The following is a 17,304-nucleotide window of genomic DNA, read 5'->3' on the forward strand; positions in this document are numbered from 1 at the left end:
GAATCAAAAAGTACACGCTTTGCCCTTTACTTGTTCAGTTCCACCCCCTAAATGCAGATATAGTGATTCTGAAGGAATTCGTGAAGGACGTTAAGCAGATGAGTTCTCAACAAGACATTTTCTTCTTCCATGTTTTATATTTTCAGTTAATACAAGTTTTAAATGAGTTTATACTGACCAATCTATGGTTTTCCAGAGAACTCCAAGATGTCTTTTCAACACTAGGAGGTATGGTTGGTTGTTTTTATGCATTCAGCTACTTGCTACCCCATTTCCTTGTTTGTTTTCTGACTGAACGTATGGCCCGTGTTTCTTGCTCAGAACTGTAGGAACCTACTCAGCATAAACAGTGTATGGGGGCCTTCCTTACTCTTTTGGCAACTATTTAGCCGAAAAACCTTTTTTTCAGACGCACGAGGAGACGTGCAGAGGGTTTATTGCTCGGAACTGTAGGAACCTACTCAGCATAAACAGTGAAAGGGGCCCTTCCTTACTCTATTTATAGAATCACAGAATGATAGAGTTGGAAGGGGCCATGCAGACCTTCCAGTCCAACTCCCTGTCCAATGCCGGATGAGCCTAAAGCATCCCCGATAAATATTCATCCAGCCTCTTCTTGAAAACTGCCAGTGAGGGGGAGCTCACAACCTCCCTGGGCAGCTGGTTCCACTTTTGAACTACTCTGACCATATTTGCAACTATTCAGCCTAAAAACCGTTTTTTCAGATGCATGAGGAGACATGCAGAGGGTTACACACAGCATGGCTCACTTCAGCTGAAGAGGCCACTACATGAACACTGGAAGAAAGTACAGTAACCAGACATTCTGTGACTTCACTGCACAATTTAAGTCGAAGTCAAAAAGTTTATGAGGGATGAAAGTTATGCTACCCAACCTGTGGTTTTCCAGAGCGCTCCAAGAGGTCTTTTAAAAACCAGGAGTTACAGTCAGTTGGGTTTTATGCCTTCAGCTATTACTCCAGTTATTTCTTTGTTGTCTGACTGAACATATTTCTTCGGTCAGGATTTCTGTCCCTACTCTTGGCTTCTCTTTTGGACAAACGATCCTTGATGTTGCTTTTTAGCCATGCTGGAATCCTCTTGAAATTCTTCATACCCTTTAATACATTTCAGATGCGATGCCATTATGGTGGTTTTAAATAAACTTCAAACTCCAGGATGGGGGGGTTTGAGCTTCCTTTACCTCTCCTTTTTTAATATAATAATCTCACTATGAGGAATTCCCTCTTCAGAAATTGAACGCTGAATATCATAATAAATCTCCTATTTGAGAAAAGATGGTATTATTCTAGGCACTGTCCTGAAGAGTTTCAACAACACTCCTATCTCCAGACAGATGATGGGCATTTTTCATTAATAAAACTCAAGAAATTTACTTTCCCAAAAAAAACAGGACTAAATTTCAAAGTTTTGGCAGACTGATAGACCCTCAATCGGTACAAGGTTTGTTCCCTTCTCATACCTTTTTCACTCACTGTTAGTATCCATCCATCAGCCCACCTTTGCTAACTTTTTCCCCACTTGCATACTTGTTAGTCTTTTGTAAAAAAGGTCCATCCCCCTCCTCAGCCTTGACTTACTCTTGGTAAGCCAAAGAACACCCGGCCGAATGCCACACCCCATACCTCTGGCTCAGATATGTAAGAACCCGCTAAGCATGGACAGTGCGAGGGACCTGTCCTTACTCTATTAGCAACCATTCAGCCTGAAAAGGACACTTCAGACTATTTTTTCAGATGCATGAGGAGACATGCAGAGGGCTAGACACAGCGGCCACTACATGGACACTGGAAGGAAGTACAGTAACCAGACATTCTGTCATTTTTACACAGTTTAAGTCAACATCCTTACTGCACGCGGAGCTTCTGACAATTTCCGATATGGACAACAGAATTCTGATGCTGAATCCAGTCCTGTAAGAAAGAGAGGCAGAAGTGTAAGACACTCTAAGGGAACTGAAGCCAACTCCTGACAAATACTTGCTTTGCTTTAACTCAGGCCTAACCAGGTCATGGCAGGCAAAAAGCAGACAGCATAGCAGAACACCCATGAATTCACCTGCCCGTATCTAACAGGATCCAGAGCATACTTGGCACAGCAGGGCTGTCCCCAATTCCCCCTTCTGTTGTGACTGAGCAAGCCACCTCAAATTGTGGTGCTGGGGGTCAGTGGAGCCTCAGGGCAGGGAGAGAAGTGGTTGTCAGGAGAGAGGGACTGGCAGATTTAATTAGCCAAAGATCTAATTAGCCAAAAAGTGACGCTATGTCCAGCTGCAAGTTAAAAACTATACATATCAGAAAAAAATGACAGGAAAAGTTAAGTGAGCAGATTCACTGGTCCATTCTATGATTAAAGGACATTAATCTAGATACTGTCCACTACTTTTAATTAGCTGCTGAAGATAGAAGTTCACCTGTATGGTTATAGAACAAGATAGAAAAAACTACAGCAGAGTTCATACAGAGTTCAGAAAAGTGCATTAGCATACACGTGCGTTACTTAAGTATAAGGGGCTGTAATCCATAGATCTGTCCCAAAAAGACATTTCCACAGAACTTCTTAGCATAAAAGGAGTTTAAAGATATGGACTTACCAGCTAAAAATGTGCCTAATTTCATGTTTTATACACAATGAAGATGCAAAAGGCCACACAAGAACAACTTTCCACTCGGAGGAGGCTCAACCCATGAAACCGCCTTGCAGTGATCAGACCCTCCTAGTCAGTCTCGTCAGCTCAGCCTGGCTGCAAGGAGAGGGCTTTGAGCTCTCCTCCGATGTGCCTCTTGCAGACGAGGGTGCTGGGCATGGAGCCTGGGACCTCCAGCGTGCCAAGCAGATGCTCCACCGCTGAGCCACAGCCCCTCACGCCCTGCCAATCCACTGACCTCCTAAGGCTTCCACAGCATCCCCAAAGGGCCAGGCCTCCTCCTTTAAGGTCCCACCATGACCATCAACATCAACCAAACACCCCTCACCAACACCAACACCTGGGAACCTCTTCACATGGCAAGAGATGGACGAGCTACTCAAACCAGCCGTTTCTTTTCCAAGGCTTCATACTGTTCACAAATATGATCTTGGAGATGTTAACGTGTGAATCACAATTTGGAGCGCCACTGTAGTCTCCACAAATACATCTAATTTATATCATTGCTCTGACAGTCTGAGCCTCCAGACTGGTGCTGCATGAAGGGAAGCCAAGAATTATACAGGGCAGCTGTCTCTCACGATGGACAGGAGAGCATTTTAGGAGGAGCACGGCTATGAAAACGGAAGAAGTGGAAGAACTGAACAACACTACCCAGTTTCCATGATAAACTTAAGTATTTCTCAGGGAGGAGTACGTGTGGCTACACAAAGATACAAAGCAACCCACTACACGCTACTCAGAAATCTTCAAGGGAGGGAGAATGTAAAGGAGCTGCCCCCAAACACAGGCCTGTTGCTAAATTATTTCGGAGGCCCAGCAATGCAGAAACACTGGGAAACGAGAGCCAGATTATCCTTGTCCTCAAAGGATTTCTGGCACGCCTCTAGGACGCTGGCGTTACTCCCCTGCCTGTGGAGCAAAGTAAGGGCCTTGAATACCCAAACTCACAAACGACGGCGATGTGGGTGTGCGTGTGTTAAAAGCTATACTGGGTTTTTATTCCATCTCTTTGTATGGCCATTTCCGGCATCCCTCCCTAGTACCTTCCCTGCTTGGGAGGCCAGTACCGCCATGTGCCAACCTCAGTCTCCGTTAAGGGACTCCTGGCATGGCACAGAGATGACTGCCCTTCAGAGGGATGGGATACCACAACTGTTACACCCCCCCGTTTCTAAGAATCCCCACTAGGGCCTGAAGCTTATGTTTCAAGCTGCTCTGCCCAGGAAAGAGTCTTGATGCCGCATTTAGTATGAATTGAAGCTTCTGAGTATTCTCACACAGGATGTATTACACAGGGAGCCCATTTGGAGGTAACAGCAGAATGGATTAGTATGGCTTGGTCAAATAAGGGGACAGATCATAAGCGAGATGTAGTTGAAAGGAGGTACTCCTAGCAACGCTGCCAACCAGCGGATCCATGAACAAGGCCGCATCCGGGAACACCCCAAAGCTCTTAACTTGTCCTACTAAAGAAAGCTTAAGCCCAACTAAGCCTAGTAAACCGATACCAGCCTTCCCAACCAGCAACACTTCCCTCTGGTCTTGTCTGTTCAGTGGAGAGATGGGACAGGGATTGGTTCCACCACACTGAGACAGGAAGATGGGCGTCACCCACACATTGGCGACAATGCACTCCACTCCACATCTCCACTGATCTCGGCCAAGGGCTTTGCATGCAGGTTAAAGAGCCGACGTGCAAAGGGTGAAACTTTTTTATCCCAGATGTTGATTGCAGTTGACCCACCCAAAAGCAGAGGTCAGCCACACCAAATGCTGCGGAGAGGTCTAAAAGGATCATGACTGATGGACTGCCCCGGCCAAACTGTAGCCAGAGATCGTTCATCAAGGCCAAGGGTGCCCTTTCAGTCCTGAGTCCAGGTCTGGGTCAAGCGCAGAGAGGCCTGCCACCGATATGCCACAATATGCTCTTGGGGCAGGGGAGAGAATGCGGAAGACCTCGATGGCTTGCCTGCAGCAGCCAAGCTCCCCCTGACCTAAGTTTCCCTGTGCAGTCGCTTCAAGCCTGGGGGGTGGTGGGTGGGCAGACACACTAGTGTAAGGGCTCTTGGCCCTTAGCTTGTGGCTTCCAGCCTGAGGCCTGTGTCGGGCAGCCTCATCAGTCAGGGCCAGCCCACAGACTCTTCGTTCGGGCATTTTATTCTATTTTTTTCTTTAGCTTGGTAATTTGCATTTGGGTGTCTGCCTATGACCTTTTTTGGGTCCTGTCCCACAGAAACGTGGCACAAAAACACCATAAATCAATAATTGAAGCAGGATTCCCAAACTAAGCCAAGTTATACAGCAGGGTTTGAATCTAGTGGCACCTTAAGAGACCAATACGATTTTCAGAATGTAAGTTTCTAAGAGCCAAAGCTCCCTTCTTTAGACACCTCTGACACTCATAAGCTTACACTCTGAAAATCTTGTTGGACTCTCAGGTGCCACTGGACTCAAATCCTGGTGTTTTGCTGCAGATGAACAGGGCTATTCATGTAAAACTAAACCAAGTTATGTTGGCATCTTGGTTGTTAGCGTAAGAGTGCAACAGGACCTGAAAATAATCCAAAGAATTTTTATAAGCAAGTTAACCACGTCCAGGATATATCATGTACAAGGGTATGCTGGGGTGGAAGGAGTTAACTCACCACTTTGTCTTTACAGACTTCATTACACAGAGAACAAATGCGAGGAAATACTCTAGGAGTCACAGCATAGTAATCGTTCATCTGTGATGGGTCAGGCAGTTCCCTCGTCTTCTGTGCATCAGTGTTTGAAAAAACGGGAAGCCAAGAGGCTTTCACCACACCGAACGGGGACTCAAAACGGTCCTGGGGTTCCTTCTGAGCATTCTTCTGGCCGCCTGTAGTCTGACCGGTACGATTAGGAGGATCTGCCCAGGGTGCTTGCAGGTATTTGTCATTCGTACTTTCAATTTCAAGAAGCGGGGGCGCGGAAGGGACCCTGGGCTGGTCCACAGCTGGCTGAACGACGGGCTGGGCGACAGGAGGCACCAAAGTCATGGGTGGCACCACGGGCAGCATCACAGCGGGGACCGCGGCAGGCACCCTGGGTCCTGCTGGAGGTGGGAACAATCCAGGTGTTTTGCTGGCAGGGTCCACAAGGGGGATAGCCTGCGGATTTGGTGTACGTGCCCGAGGCTCCACTTGTCGAATTAGTTCTTCGCTGGTGTTCTTTGGACGGCTAATTAAGACGGCGGGCACAGCAGGCACAGAAGCAGCCTGACGGGTTTGGAACTTTTCCACGCTGTCATCCACAGCTATGGTAGAACTGCGGGCGTTCCCTTTAGGCCCTTCATACTTGCTCTTATGCCCATAATCAATCACTTTTTTCTTCACTGTGGGACCATGGCCACCTGCACCGCAAAGGGTTTCTTTTTCTGTACTCCTAGGTGAACTGGCTGCCTGATGAGCCATTTTGCGCTTTTGGATAGCCTTCAACAGCAAAGACATGTTCTCGGGTGTCAGCTGATCATCTGCGTTCTGACTAAGCTCCTCCGAATCTACACTGGACAAGAGATTCAAGTGAGAGGACTTCAAGTGAGAACTCCGCTCACTTGGATTATGATCCACGATCCTTCCTGAAGCTGACTCACTCTGGCTGTCATTTTCACTTGGAAACGGATTATCCCAACGGGGAGCACGACCGTTTCTCTTCTGCGGTTGATCCATATTGATGCTTTCCTTGACTTTGTTCCCTTCTGTGTTGAGTGATCTAAATGTCCACACTTGAAAATCCTGCCATAATTTCTGTTCCCATCAATCACTGGAGGAATCCATGAGGAGGACCAGAAGGGGGTTATCCTCAAAGAACAGCTGGTCCCAGTTGCAGAACCAGAAACAGCTCACAAGGGATCGGGTCTCCTTGTCCTGGAATTAAGCTTCCTTTAGGGCTGAACATAGAAATATTCAGGAAGATCTCATTTAGCAAAGCTGCAGATACCACAGAAGTCTGTGAAGCTGCTGAGTTCAAGGAATGAAGACCCAATTCAATTTGAATAGCAGAAAGCTGGAAGGGAGGAAGTCCCAGCAGAAGTGGGCTGCCAAGGCCAAGGTTCAGCGAATCCACAAGTGTGCAGATGTTGCCAAGAATCCCACAAAGCTGAAAGTTAAAACATGAACATTACACATTTAACTTAAAACATATTCTATAAGAGCAGTTCAAACTATAAGAAAATTGTTTGGGGTAAATCATAAACTGTTTCATTTCCTCAATTCAACTAAGGACTAATTTTAGCCAAGGGCTTCGTTTATTTTGGCCGTTTGGCAAACCGATGGCCCCCCCTTTCACCAAAACCCATGGAACCTCCACATTCAGAGGCAGTAAAAGTCTGGATCCCAGTGCCAAGACACAGCATCAGGGGAAGGCCTCAGCCTCTACGAGCGGCCGTTGGCCCTCCAGAGTAACTGGCTGGCCACCGTGTGAGATGGGATGCTGGGCCAGATGGACCACCGGCCTCATCCGGCAGGGCTCTTTTTTTTTTTCAAATAGTATTTTATTTAGTTTTTAATTTTACAATAATCAACAAAACTACAACATTAGTGAACACCAACAAATAACTAAAAATTAGAGATTGCTACAACCCCAAAAAACACAAAAGAAAAGTTATCATCACCTCTCTTAATCTCTGTAACAAGATTACTCGATGCCTAATATTACAAGAAGAAAGAGCAACATGTACAATGGTTAAAGGCAGGCCATAGAATAACAGAGGTCTTGTTTTGTTTTATTAGATGACCATTTTTCCTCTTTGGTTAAATAATCTAAAATTGGAAGCCACTGTTCTAGGAAATATGGCTTGTAGTTTGGATTTTCCCTCTGCGCCAGTTGATCAGTGATTTTCTGCATAATAAAATGGGCCTCTTCTGATATCCTTATAGAAACAAGCTGAACAGATATTGAAGTGCCGGATTCGGGTCCAGTAGCACCTGAAAGACCAGCTAGATTTTCAAGCTTTGAGAGTCAAAGCTCCCTTCTCCAGATATGTTACACGTATGTAGGGTTTTCCACTTTGATAAAGGACGCTCTGACTTTCTAAAGCTCCTACCCTGGAAATCTAGTTGGTCTTTAAGATACTACTGAACTCTAATCTTGCTATTCTATACAGACCAATGTGGCTACCCACCTAAAGATATTTAAGTGTTATGGATTGTTAACCTAACCTATTCTACTCGATACTGACAGCTACAAAAAGCATTGTGTGATTTATATCCCGCCCTGTCCGCCAGTGGGCTCAGGATGGGTCACAGTATCATAAAACCACTATTTCAAGAGGACACACACACATAATAAGTACAATAAATTATAGTTAACAATCATATAAAACAATAAAATGTCAAAAAATCTCATTCTGGGTAGGCATAACAGATCTCATTAGACAGTGGAGTGGAACAAACAGGCAACGGGCCAGCAGGGCAGTTCCCCAGTTCATCATCCACTCTCAGCCATTCTCATAGGCCTGGCGGAACATTTCCGCTTCACAGGCCCAGCGGAACTGCAATGAGTCCCGCAGTGCCCAGGTCTCTACTGGGAAAGCGTTCCGCCAGGCCAGGCCCATCGCTGAAAAGACGCTGGGGGTCCTGGCCGAGGCCCAGCAAACACCCCTGTGGCCAGAGACCACCCCCCAGATGTTAGTCTGCAGAGTGTAGCGCCCTCCGGGGAACATACAGAGAGAGATGGCTCCAAACATATACAGGTCCCAGCCCATTAAGGGCCTTGAAGGTTAACACCAACACCTTGAACTTGACCCGAAACTCAACCGGGAGCCAGTACAGCTGGCACAGTACAGGCCGAACGTGCATCCTAAATGGGGTTCCTGTGAGGGCATGTGCCGCCACGTTCTGGACCAGTTGCAATTTCTGGGTCAGTTTCAAGGGTGGCCCTGTGCAGAGTTACAGTAGTCCAAGCAGGAGGTGACCGGTGCATGGATCACTGTAACCAGGTCATGGGTGCAAGGGAACAAGCGGCCTGACCTGTTGAAGGTAAAAAAAATGCAGATCTGGCAACCGACGAGACCCGGGCCCCACTGACAAGGACGCCACCCAGACTCATTCTCAGGCTCCTCACCTTCGAGGAAGACATCAAAGGCACCCCCCCCTTCTAAGGCCGAGCGCTGGATTCCTGAGCTCAACAACCCCCAACGTAGAGGCAGGACCTCCCTCTTCACAGGGTTCAATTTCAGCTGGCTCTGCTTCACCCACACAGTCACAGCATCCAAAACCCTGGCCAAAACATCTGGGTGAGCATCCAGCCAGCCATTCATCAACAGATACCACTGGGTGTCATCAGCATACTGACGGCATCCCAGTCCGAAACTTCGGGCTAACTGGGCAAGGAGGCACATATAGATATTAAATAGCACTGGAGAGAGAACTGACCCTTGAGGAACACCACACACCAGCGGGTACCTCGGCCATATCTGCTCCCCAAGCGCCACCTTCTGTCCCCAGCCGTGAAGAGACCAACCATTGCAAGGCGGCCGCCCATCGGTGAGGCGGTGGGTCAGAAGGTCGTAACTTGACTTCACTGAATGCTACTATCAGATCCAACATCAGCAGCGCGGACGCGCCTCAACCCAGATGCTGACAGATTGTCTGTGAGGGCGACCAGCGCTGTCTCTGTCCTGTGGCCAGGGCAGAAGCCGGACTGGAGTGGATCCAGGGCTGAGAAGTCATCCAGGAACACCTGCAGCTGCTCCCCCACTGCCCACACAATCACCTTGACCAGAAACAGCAGGTTCAGTTCCAGGCAGTAACGGGGCAGATCGATGGGCTCCAAAGACGGCTTCTTCAGAAGGGGCACCTGCCTTACCGCTGCCTCTTTCATGCCTGAGCTCAAAGACAGATTAATAATCTCCACCAATGGGACTCCAAGTTCACCACCACGAGATTTAACCAGCCATGACAGACAAGGGCCCAAGGGGCAAGTGTAGGCCTCTGTCAGGGACTCTAACCCTCCCAATTTAGCCAGCTTCCCATCTATGCAGAAAAGGAAAGTAAAGAGAAAGTAGAATGGTTATGACTAGTTCAGTTCTCACGCCGTCTGGCCACATCTCCCTTGGCTACGCTGATAAATGCATTCTTTCTTAGCATCGCACTGCTTCTCAAGTTGCTTCTCTGGCACTCCCAAAGTCTGTCACAGAAGATCAGGTCCGCAGCCCGACAGTGAACCCCAAACCCCCAGAGCATGGCAGGGGCCAGGGCCCGGTCAACCTCATCCTGGGAGAGGCAGCTGAAGTGATCTAAATCCGGACCAGAAGAAGGCCAAGGGGCCCCCGGTTCACATCCTGGCACGTCCCGGCAGAGGGACAAGATTTTACCTGCAAAGAAGCTCCCTAAGGCTGGAACCTAAAACCCAAATCAACAATTTGCCGTTCTCCCTGTGATAGGGAAACTAAAGATCAAATTATTCTAAATAACGGAGCTGAGCGAGAGCTTGTGGATGCAATGGGAGCAGCATGAAACTCCTTTTGGGTCACTTTCACTGCCGTCTCACAAGCTTTCATAAGCATCCCATAAGATGTTCCTGCCCCTTGGTCATGACTACGCCACCACACTCACTCCAGCCGCCTCGGCTCCCGTTTCATCCGCCGTAGCTCCTGGGTATACCAAGGATCTAGTCCACTACGGGGGCAGAGAGGGTGATGGGGAGTGACTTCGTCGATGGCTTCAGAGAGAGACGGGCATGCCAGTCCTCTACCACCACATCCAACGAGCTGCCAGGGGACACTGGATCCTGCAAACCATTCTGGAATCCAAGTGGATCTATAAGTCTCTGTGGGTGAGCAAAGATCAGCTCTGCGTGTGTGTGGGGGGGTGCACCCAAACGGGCCTTCAGGACAAAGTAGTCTGACCACAGCACTGCTTGCATTACATCCTGGGCCACAGGAATCCCCATCCCAAAGACCAAATCCAGCATGTGGCCTGCCTGGCGCATGGGAGCTGCCACAAATTGGGAGGCTCCTAGCGCTGCCCCAGAAAACACCCAGTCTGCAACCTGTGAGGAGGCAGCGGCAGCAGCAGCAGCATGGACACGGAAGTCACCCGAAACTAACGGGATGCTCCCAGGCCCCACCCAGCCACTGCCTCCAGCAGGCTCGATGGGGTAGCTGCCGGTGTGCCAGGCAGCTGGTTCACCAGACATACAGCCAACCTCTCCACAGCACCCCACGCCAGGCCTACACTAACAACGCCAGCAGTGATCTTTGGTGTGGGGAACGGCCTGAAGGAAACAGACTCCTGAGTGAGTATCACCCCCCTTCCTCCCCCAGACACCGACCGGGGACTGATGAAGGACCAAGAAACGTGGGGGGGGGGGTTAGCTTATTCAGGGTGACTGTTTCGCTCTCCCCCACCCAAGTCTTGGTCACGTATACCAGGTCCACCTTACTTGCTGCAAAACAGTCCTGCAGTGTATGGGTTTTATTATTGATGGACCTGGCAATACACATTATCAGTGTCGAGGAGGGGCATGAAATCCTAGCCCCACTGCCAACATTTCTCGGGATGGGACGAAGGTGGGAAGGGCACCAAGATGTCTCTGAGGTTTCAGCTCACGCTGACCTTGGAGATAAGATAACGTGTTCTGCTGAGAGCAACTGAGCTTCCATGGACAGTCAGATGAGCCAATTAACATTCTTGGTTTTGAGAACCTGTGTGGTAAGACGGTCAGCATCTTATTGGATACAGGGCCCATGCCACTGAGGTACTAAGTTAGCATATAAACCAACTACCCAACATGGAGATTCAGACCTTAGGCAGGTTTCAGTGAGCTTCCACTGTAACTCGCCCATCGTCTCAAATCTGGCTCTGGCTGGGATGGGAGTCCAGGCGCCCACCCGCTTTGCTTGGCTGTGAAGCCTAGACACTTTTGCTTCTCGACCAGAGACTGTGCTTCCCGCACTCTTGACAACTTCGTGATTTGCCTTCTGCAGTGATATTGGTATGTATAAGTTAGAGCTGACAAAGCTATAGGTTTTTGTTATTTTAATCCTCACATTCTGTCTCGTGCATTTTATTGTGACCTTGCACCTTAAATAAAATAATTATATTATATTTTGTGTGGGTTTGTGACTTTGGAGTCTCAAAGCTCTAAATCATTCTGCTGAACTCACTTTTGTAAACTCTCGTGAACCACCTACCATAAAAATCATTTTGCTGAGAACTCTACTTGCAAAACCATTCTTGCAAGGTAGACTTCGTTTTGTTTAGTACCCTTACAGGCTTGGAGTGGTGTCCCTCCCCTCCTAGGCTTTGGGAAACACACCGAGGGACTGGTGGCAGATTCGCAGGGCATTTGGGGGACTTTCCTTCATTTGCCAATTTTGTAATTTTGTGTGAACAGGTCTATAGGGTGCTGCCGGCTCTTCCCCTCAGCTGGGTTGAGGCGCCAGGGGCCCGTAGCCATGTCAGGTTGGATGGGCACCAAGATGACCTGTATCTCTATGTCCCTTATAACACCTAGTCCCACCACCATACCTTCCTTGTCCCTTGATTACTGGGATCTTCGACTCCATACTGGTCCCTTCCCAAAGTCTACTCCATTCAGCCCCTGATGGAGCGGACTTCCTGGTACGTAGTAGCACAGGCAGCGTCACTAGGCCGTCACTGGCAGCAGCTCCTTTCAGGCCCGAGCAGTCAGGGGGCAGGGCTGAGCCACTAGAGAAACTCAACCTTTGATGGAGCAGCCTCCCTCGCAAGCAGCATCACAGACAGCGCTGAAAGCCATCAGACCGTGTTTGCTGTCCTGAGTGATTCACAGGACTGTTCTTTTCCCAGGACACCCCGATTAGTCTCCCACTACAACACTGGATGAGAAAGGAAAGTAACTGCTAGTTATAAAAATACATACCCATTTTCAAAGCTTAAGTAAGCAGTGGGGCAATGCAGTAACTGGTGGCAAAGGGGCTGTTTTAACAAGGCCATTCTGGGGAAGGGTTTCCTACCTGAGCAGGGCTGAGACAGTTAATCGGCACAAAGGGAAAAAAAGGCCCGCTGCTTATTGCGGGGCTGCATGTGCTGTGGCAGGGAGCACCAGATAAGAGGTGCTGTGTCCTCCTGGGAAAGAGGAGGGGAAAGCTTCCTCCAAGTGGACGAGCCCTGCCCCAGCACCTCTCACTGGGCCCAGCTGGCGGGTAGCTTCTGGCTGGTTTCTGAGATGCCATGGGTTTCTTGGCTGGAGCTCCTTTGGGGTACCTCACTCAACTCAAACCATGGGGCAGAGGGGAGCTCCAGAAAAGAACGGGAAGGGGAGACAGCGCTGCTCCTCCTCCTCCTCCCCTGGCAGCCCTGGAGAGGCCAGCAGTGCCCAGCCTTGGAACCGCCCCAGCATCAGGGGTGCCCCCCTGTCAACCGCTTCCTACAACAGCCCTGTGAGGGAAGCCAATAACACTACTCGATTTATATACCACCCTTTAGGATGGCTTAACGCCCACTCAGAGCGGTTTACAAAGTATGTTATTATTATCCCCACACCAGCAAACACCCTATGAGGTGGGTGTACAGTTTCTATGCTGCTCAAGATGTCATGTTAATTAGCCACCCTTTGGTGGTTTCAGAAAGGTTTCACCTCTGTGTTGGGCCACACTATGGTAACATCAAGACTTGACTATTGTAATGCACTATCCATAGAGCTCCTGTCTAAGTCCACTAGGAGGTTCTAGTTGGTGCAGAACGCTGCGGCTCGGCTGTTATCTGAGCAAGCAGCGGTATGCATATTACTCCCATTCTGTAGTCGCTCCACTGGCTAACTATCAGTGACTGGGCTCAATCTAAGGCATTGCATTGACTATGTCCCTCCATGGCCACTGCGGTCATCTGAACAGGGTCCCCTGCGGGTTGCACCCTGCAGAGGGTTGAAATCAACAGCTGCCCATACATACGCTTTTTCTGTGGTGGCCCCCACCCTAGGGAATGCCCCCCCCCTGAGATCAGGAGAGCCCTCATTCTCCAGGCTTTCTGCAAACAATGCAAAACTGAATGATCCAAGGCGGCTTTTTTACTCAGCTAGGAGGGCTTTACTGTAGGGAGGTGGTCTCAAAGGGATACTTTGCTAAAGAAATAGGGACCATAGACTTCACCGCTATGTACTGTTGCCTTAAGTATGTGCTACTATGTCCTATCTGCTGCTTTAAGAATGATCCTTCTGAGCAGTTCTGTGATGTTTAATGAGAGTCCTAGAGTTGCTTATGCTCTATGTCAGCATTGTTTCAACTCTGTATTACATTTTTGCTCAGATTACGTCTTTGTAAACTTGCATTTGCATACTCTGTGGAATTGTGTATTGAAATGTTCTTGATATCAACTGTACTAATTGCACACAATATAATCTGCCTTGAGTCTCAGTAAGAAAGGCTGACTATAAAGGACACTACTACTAATACAAATAATTAATAACTGCTTCCACATTTTCCACAGCCATACCCCACTGGACCTGTTCACTGAGCTTCCTAACTGGATTATATCGCATTTTGCCTGCAAACGTCCTAGCTGCTGATTGTGCAGTCTTCACTTGCACTGTGTGATTCCACCCGGGGTCTCAGTAAGAAAGGCGGACCAATTAAATACAGCTACTACCACTACCACTACCACTGTCCTCTTGCTTCAGAGGCGGAGGAGGGCAGCCTCGGCCTAGCATCCTGGGGGTGGGGGAGGCACCTGGGGACTCAGGTTGCCACCTCCAGCCCAGGGTGTTCCTGTGCCCGCTTGGACTGGGCGATCGGCCTGGGATCGCAGTAAGGAATGCAGACTAAATAATAACAATAAGAATAACAATGCCGCAAAATAGCAGAGTCCAGTAGCGCCTTTAAGACTAATCAACTTTGTTCTAAAATAAGCTTTCGAGAACCACAGCTCTCTTCGTCAGATGCGTCAATAATAATGCCCTCTTCCTTTCCCAGGTAGGAGGCCGGCCCCGACCCCGAGCGCCGAGGAGGGCAGCCTCCCTGGGGTCTCGCCTTGCCACCTCCAGCCCGGGATGCTCCTGGAGGCTCCAACAGGAGCCTGGGAAGGGGCGAGCCCGCCCTCCGAGGCGGCCACTCCCTCCCGCGGAGCCGCTCCCCGTCGCCTGGAGGCCGGCTGCCATTCCGGGAGAAGTCCCGGCCCGCCTGGAGGTTGGCAAGGCCACTCGGGCAGCTCCTCTCCCCCCCCCCCGAAGGCCGCCGCCTCAGGGCCTCCTCGCGGCGCTCCCCCTGCGCAGCCCAGACGACTCTTGCCGGCCCCGGGCGGGAGCGCAACGGAGCGGCCCCCTTCCCCTTCCCAGGCGAGGCCGGGGGTCCCTGGCCGCCCTTTACCTCACTCCGCCGCCTCAGGAAACTACCGAAGGGCCCGCCCGCTCTGCGCCTGCGCCAGGAAGGGACGCATGCGCAGCAGGGGGAGCCCCTGGAGCTGCGGCGAGTGACGGCGTGCAGGCGCGCCACACTTCCGGCTGCTATGCGAAGGGACGGTGCGTGGGAGCCTCCCTGAGTCTGCAGCGCGTCTCGGGGTTGCACAGAGCTCTTCGGCGGAGACCAGAAGGGAGGGCAGGCGGAGGAGGGGCCGGGAAAGGACCGGGATCTCGAGGGGACGGGCTCTAGACAGGCAGGGGGAGTGGTGAGAGTGGCGCCAGCCCCCGTTCCTGGCCCCTCATTCCGGCAGTGCTTCGGGCCACCCCCAAACGGGGCATTGCCAGATGCTGGAGGCTTTGCTCTGCTGTGATGCCAGATAAACGCGCGCTTTTCCCAAAGCAAGACCCTCCCCCGGGAGCATCCCAGAATAAGGCACTGAGGGCTGCCGCTTGCATTCCCGAGGGAGTTAAACTTTGGAGGACTTTTTGACGTCCAGGGCTTGGAATGGACGCCCCGCTAAAGCTTATTGGTGGGATGCAAGCTGTTTAAACACCAATATTGATTCATAGTTAAGTATTTGTATCCTGTTCCCCTCTCCCCCCATTAAAGGACTCGAAGCACTATAAGCAACTACAACTATATAATTAAACTAACAAACATACCCGACAATATATTTTGGGCTGGCCCGAATCCTGTAGCTGATTTGAGATGGGGGTGGGGTTGGGGAGTGCTATCAAGTCATAGCTGAGTTATGGCGACCCCTGCTGGGTTTTCAAGGCAGGAGCCTAACAGAGGTGGCTGTCCATTGCCTACCTCTGCAACCCTGGTCTTCCTTGGAGGTCTCCCATCCAATTACCAACCAAGGTCGACCCTGCTGAACTTCTGAGAGAAGAAACTACGGGGAAAACTTTGCAAGCGAAATGGACAAAAGTCAGCCTAAGAAACTATTATTCTCCCTCTTTATCTCCCTCTATTGGGTCCAGACTATGACAGTTCACCTCGCCCGACCCCCTCCCAGGAACTGAGACCTGGTGGGGAGGGAGGGAGGCAACTTCCACCACCTCACCAGAGCTGTTGTTTCTCCTGCCTCCATTAGGAATGCAGTTGCAGCTTCCTCTCCTCAGGATCTACTGGGGAGGTGGGGTACAGTTTGCAGCGTCTTCTACAGCCCCCTCACACACACCAGCTCTTTCTGTGGGTAAGAGATTAGTAGAAAACAAACGGGGCACCCACAAGACTCATGGGGAGGGAACTGCCCCCCCACTCACCCCCCAGCCTGCAGCTGGCATCAGGAGGCAGCTTTCGGTATTTTCTGTGACCCGTAGCCTATCCCATTGTTTATTGAATGTCTGGATCTACACTGTGTAATCCGCCTTGAGTCTCAAGGAGAAAGGCAGACTATTGACAATGCCAATAAATTAGTTACAACTGGGTCACAGATCACCTCTGGTTGGAAAGGGCGAACGTGGTGTCAGCGAAGAGAGAAGCAACCTCGAGGGCTATCAGAGCCTGTGTATCACACCTGCCTGAGAAACCTTACATGTTGCTGTGAGAAGGAATGCAGTTATCAGCATTGCTATGGCAATGCAGCCAGTTGGTTGGAGAAAGACACAATAACTGTTTACTTTTACTTTCCCTACTTTCCCTGCATAGATGGGAAATTAGAGCTTAGCTGGGGGGTGGGGGGGGAAGTAGAGTAAGTTGGGCTTGAAGGGTTTAATGCTTAACAGAGGGGGGGGCACAGGCGTTCCAGTCAAGAAATGTCTTCTGTACTGTACTCTTAGGTTATCATTAAAGCTTTAACTCATGTATCCTTGGACTCGTGCAGTGAAGTTCTTTGAGATCTAAGTTGGTAGTCCCTGACAGCTCTTCAACCCAAGGGCAACAGCAATTCCCGGGAAAGCTAAAAGCCATTAGTGGTTAGTATGTCAGACTAGGATCTGGGAGCCCCAGGTTCAAATCCCTGCTCTGCAGATGACACCCAACTCTGTATCTCGTTATCCAGGTCCCCATGGGTTGCAATAGAAATCTTAAGATCGCTGCCTGACAGCCGTGGTGAAATGGCTGAAAAACAAATTGAAATTGAACCCGGAAAAAACTGAAGTGATGCTTGTTGGGAAGGCAGAGATCTTGAAGGACATTGTACTCGCCACTTTCAATGGAGTTCACCTTACCCTTGCAGACTCGGTTAAGAGCCTAAGGGTTATACTGGAACCAGTTCTAATACTAGAAAAAGTTAAGGCAGCCACAAAAAATGCTTTCTTCAATCTCACTCTAGCCTGGAAGATGGCTT

General features: G+C 49.8%; 1 protein-coding gene across 2 annotated transcripts in view; it reads right to left on the reverse strand.

The window, feature by feature from the left end:
* The window catches only part of LOC129336654 (serine/arginine repetitive matrix protein 2-like), a 32,015-nt gene extending 16,982 nt beyond the window's left edge, over nt 1-15,033 (reverse strand). For both annotated transcript variants that reach the window (XM_054989916.1, XM_054989915.1), the window contains exons 1-3: nt 14,979-15,033; nt 5,317-6,790; nt 1,873-1,934 (exon numbers count right to left, since the gene is read on the reverse strand). In XM_054989916.1, coding sequence (XP_054845891.1) covers nt 1,873-1,934; nt 5,317-6,360 — 1,106 coding nt within the window. In that variant the 5' untranslated portion in view covers nt 6,361-6,790; nt 14,979-15,033. The remainder of the gene's footprint in view (nt 1-1,872; nt 1,935-5,316; nt 6,791-14,978) is intronic.
* Between the last annotated feature and the right edge of the window lie 2,271 nt (nt 15,034-17,304).

Source organism: Eublepharis macularius, chromosome 10 (assembly GCF_028583425.1).
Source record: "Eublepharis macularius isolate TG4126 chromosome 10, MPM_Emac_v1.0, whole genome shotgun sequence".
Taxonomy (NCBI): Eukaryota; Metazoa; Chordata; class Lepidosauria; order Squamata; family Eublepharidae; genus Eublepharis; species Eublepharis macularius.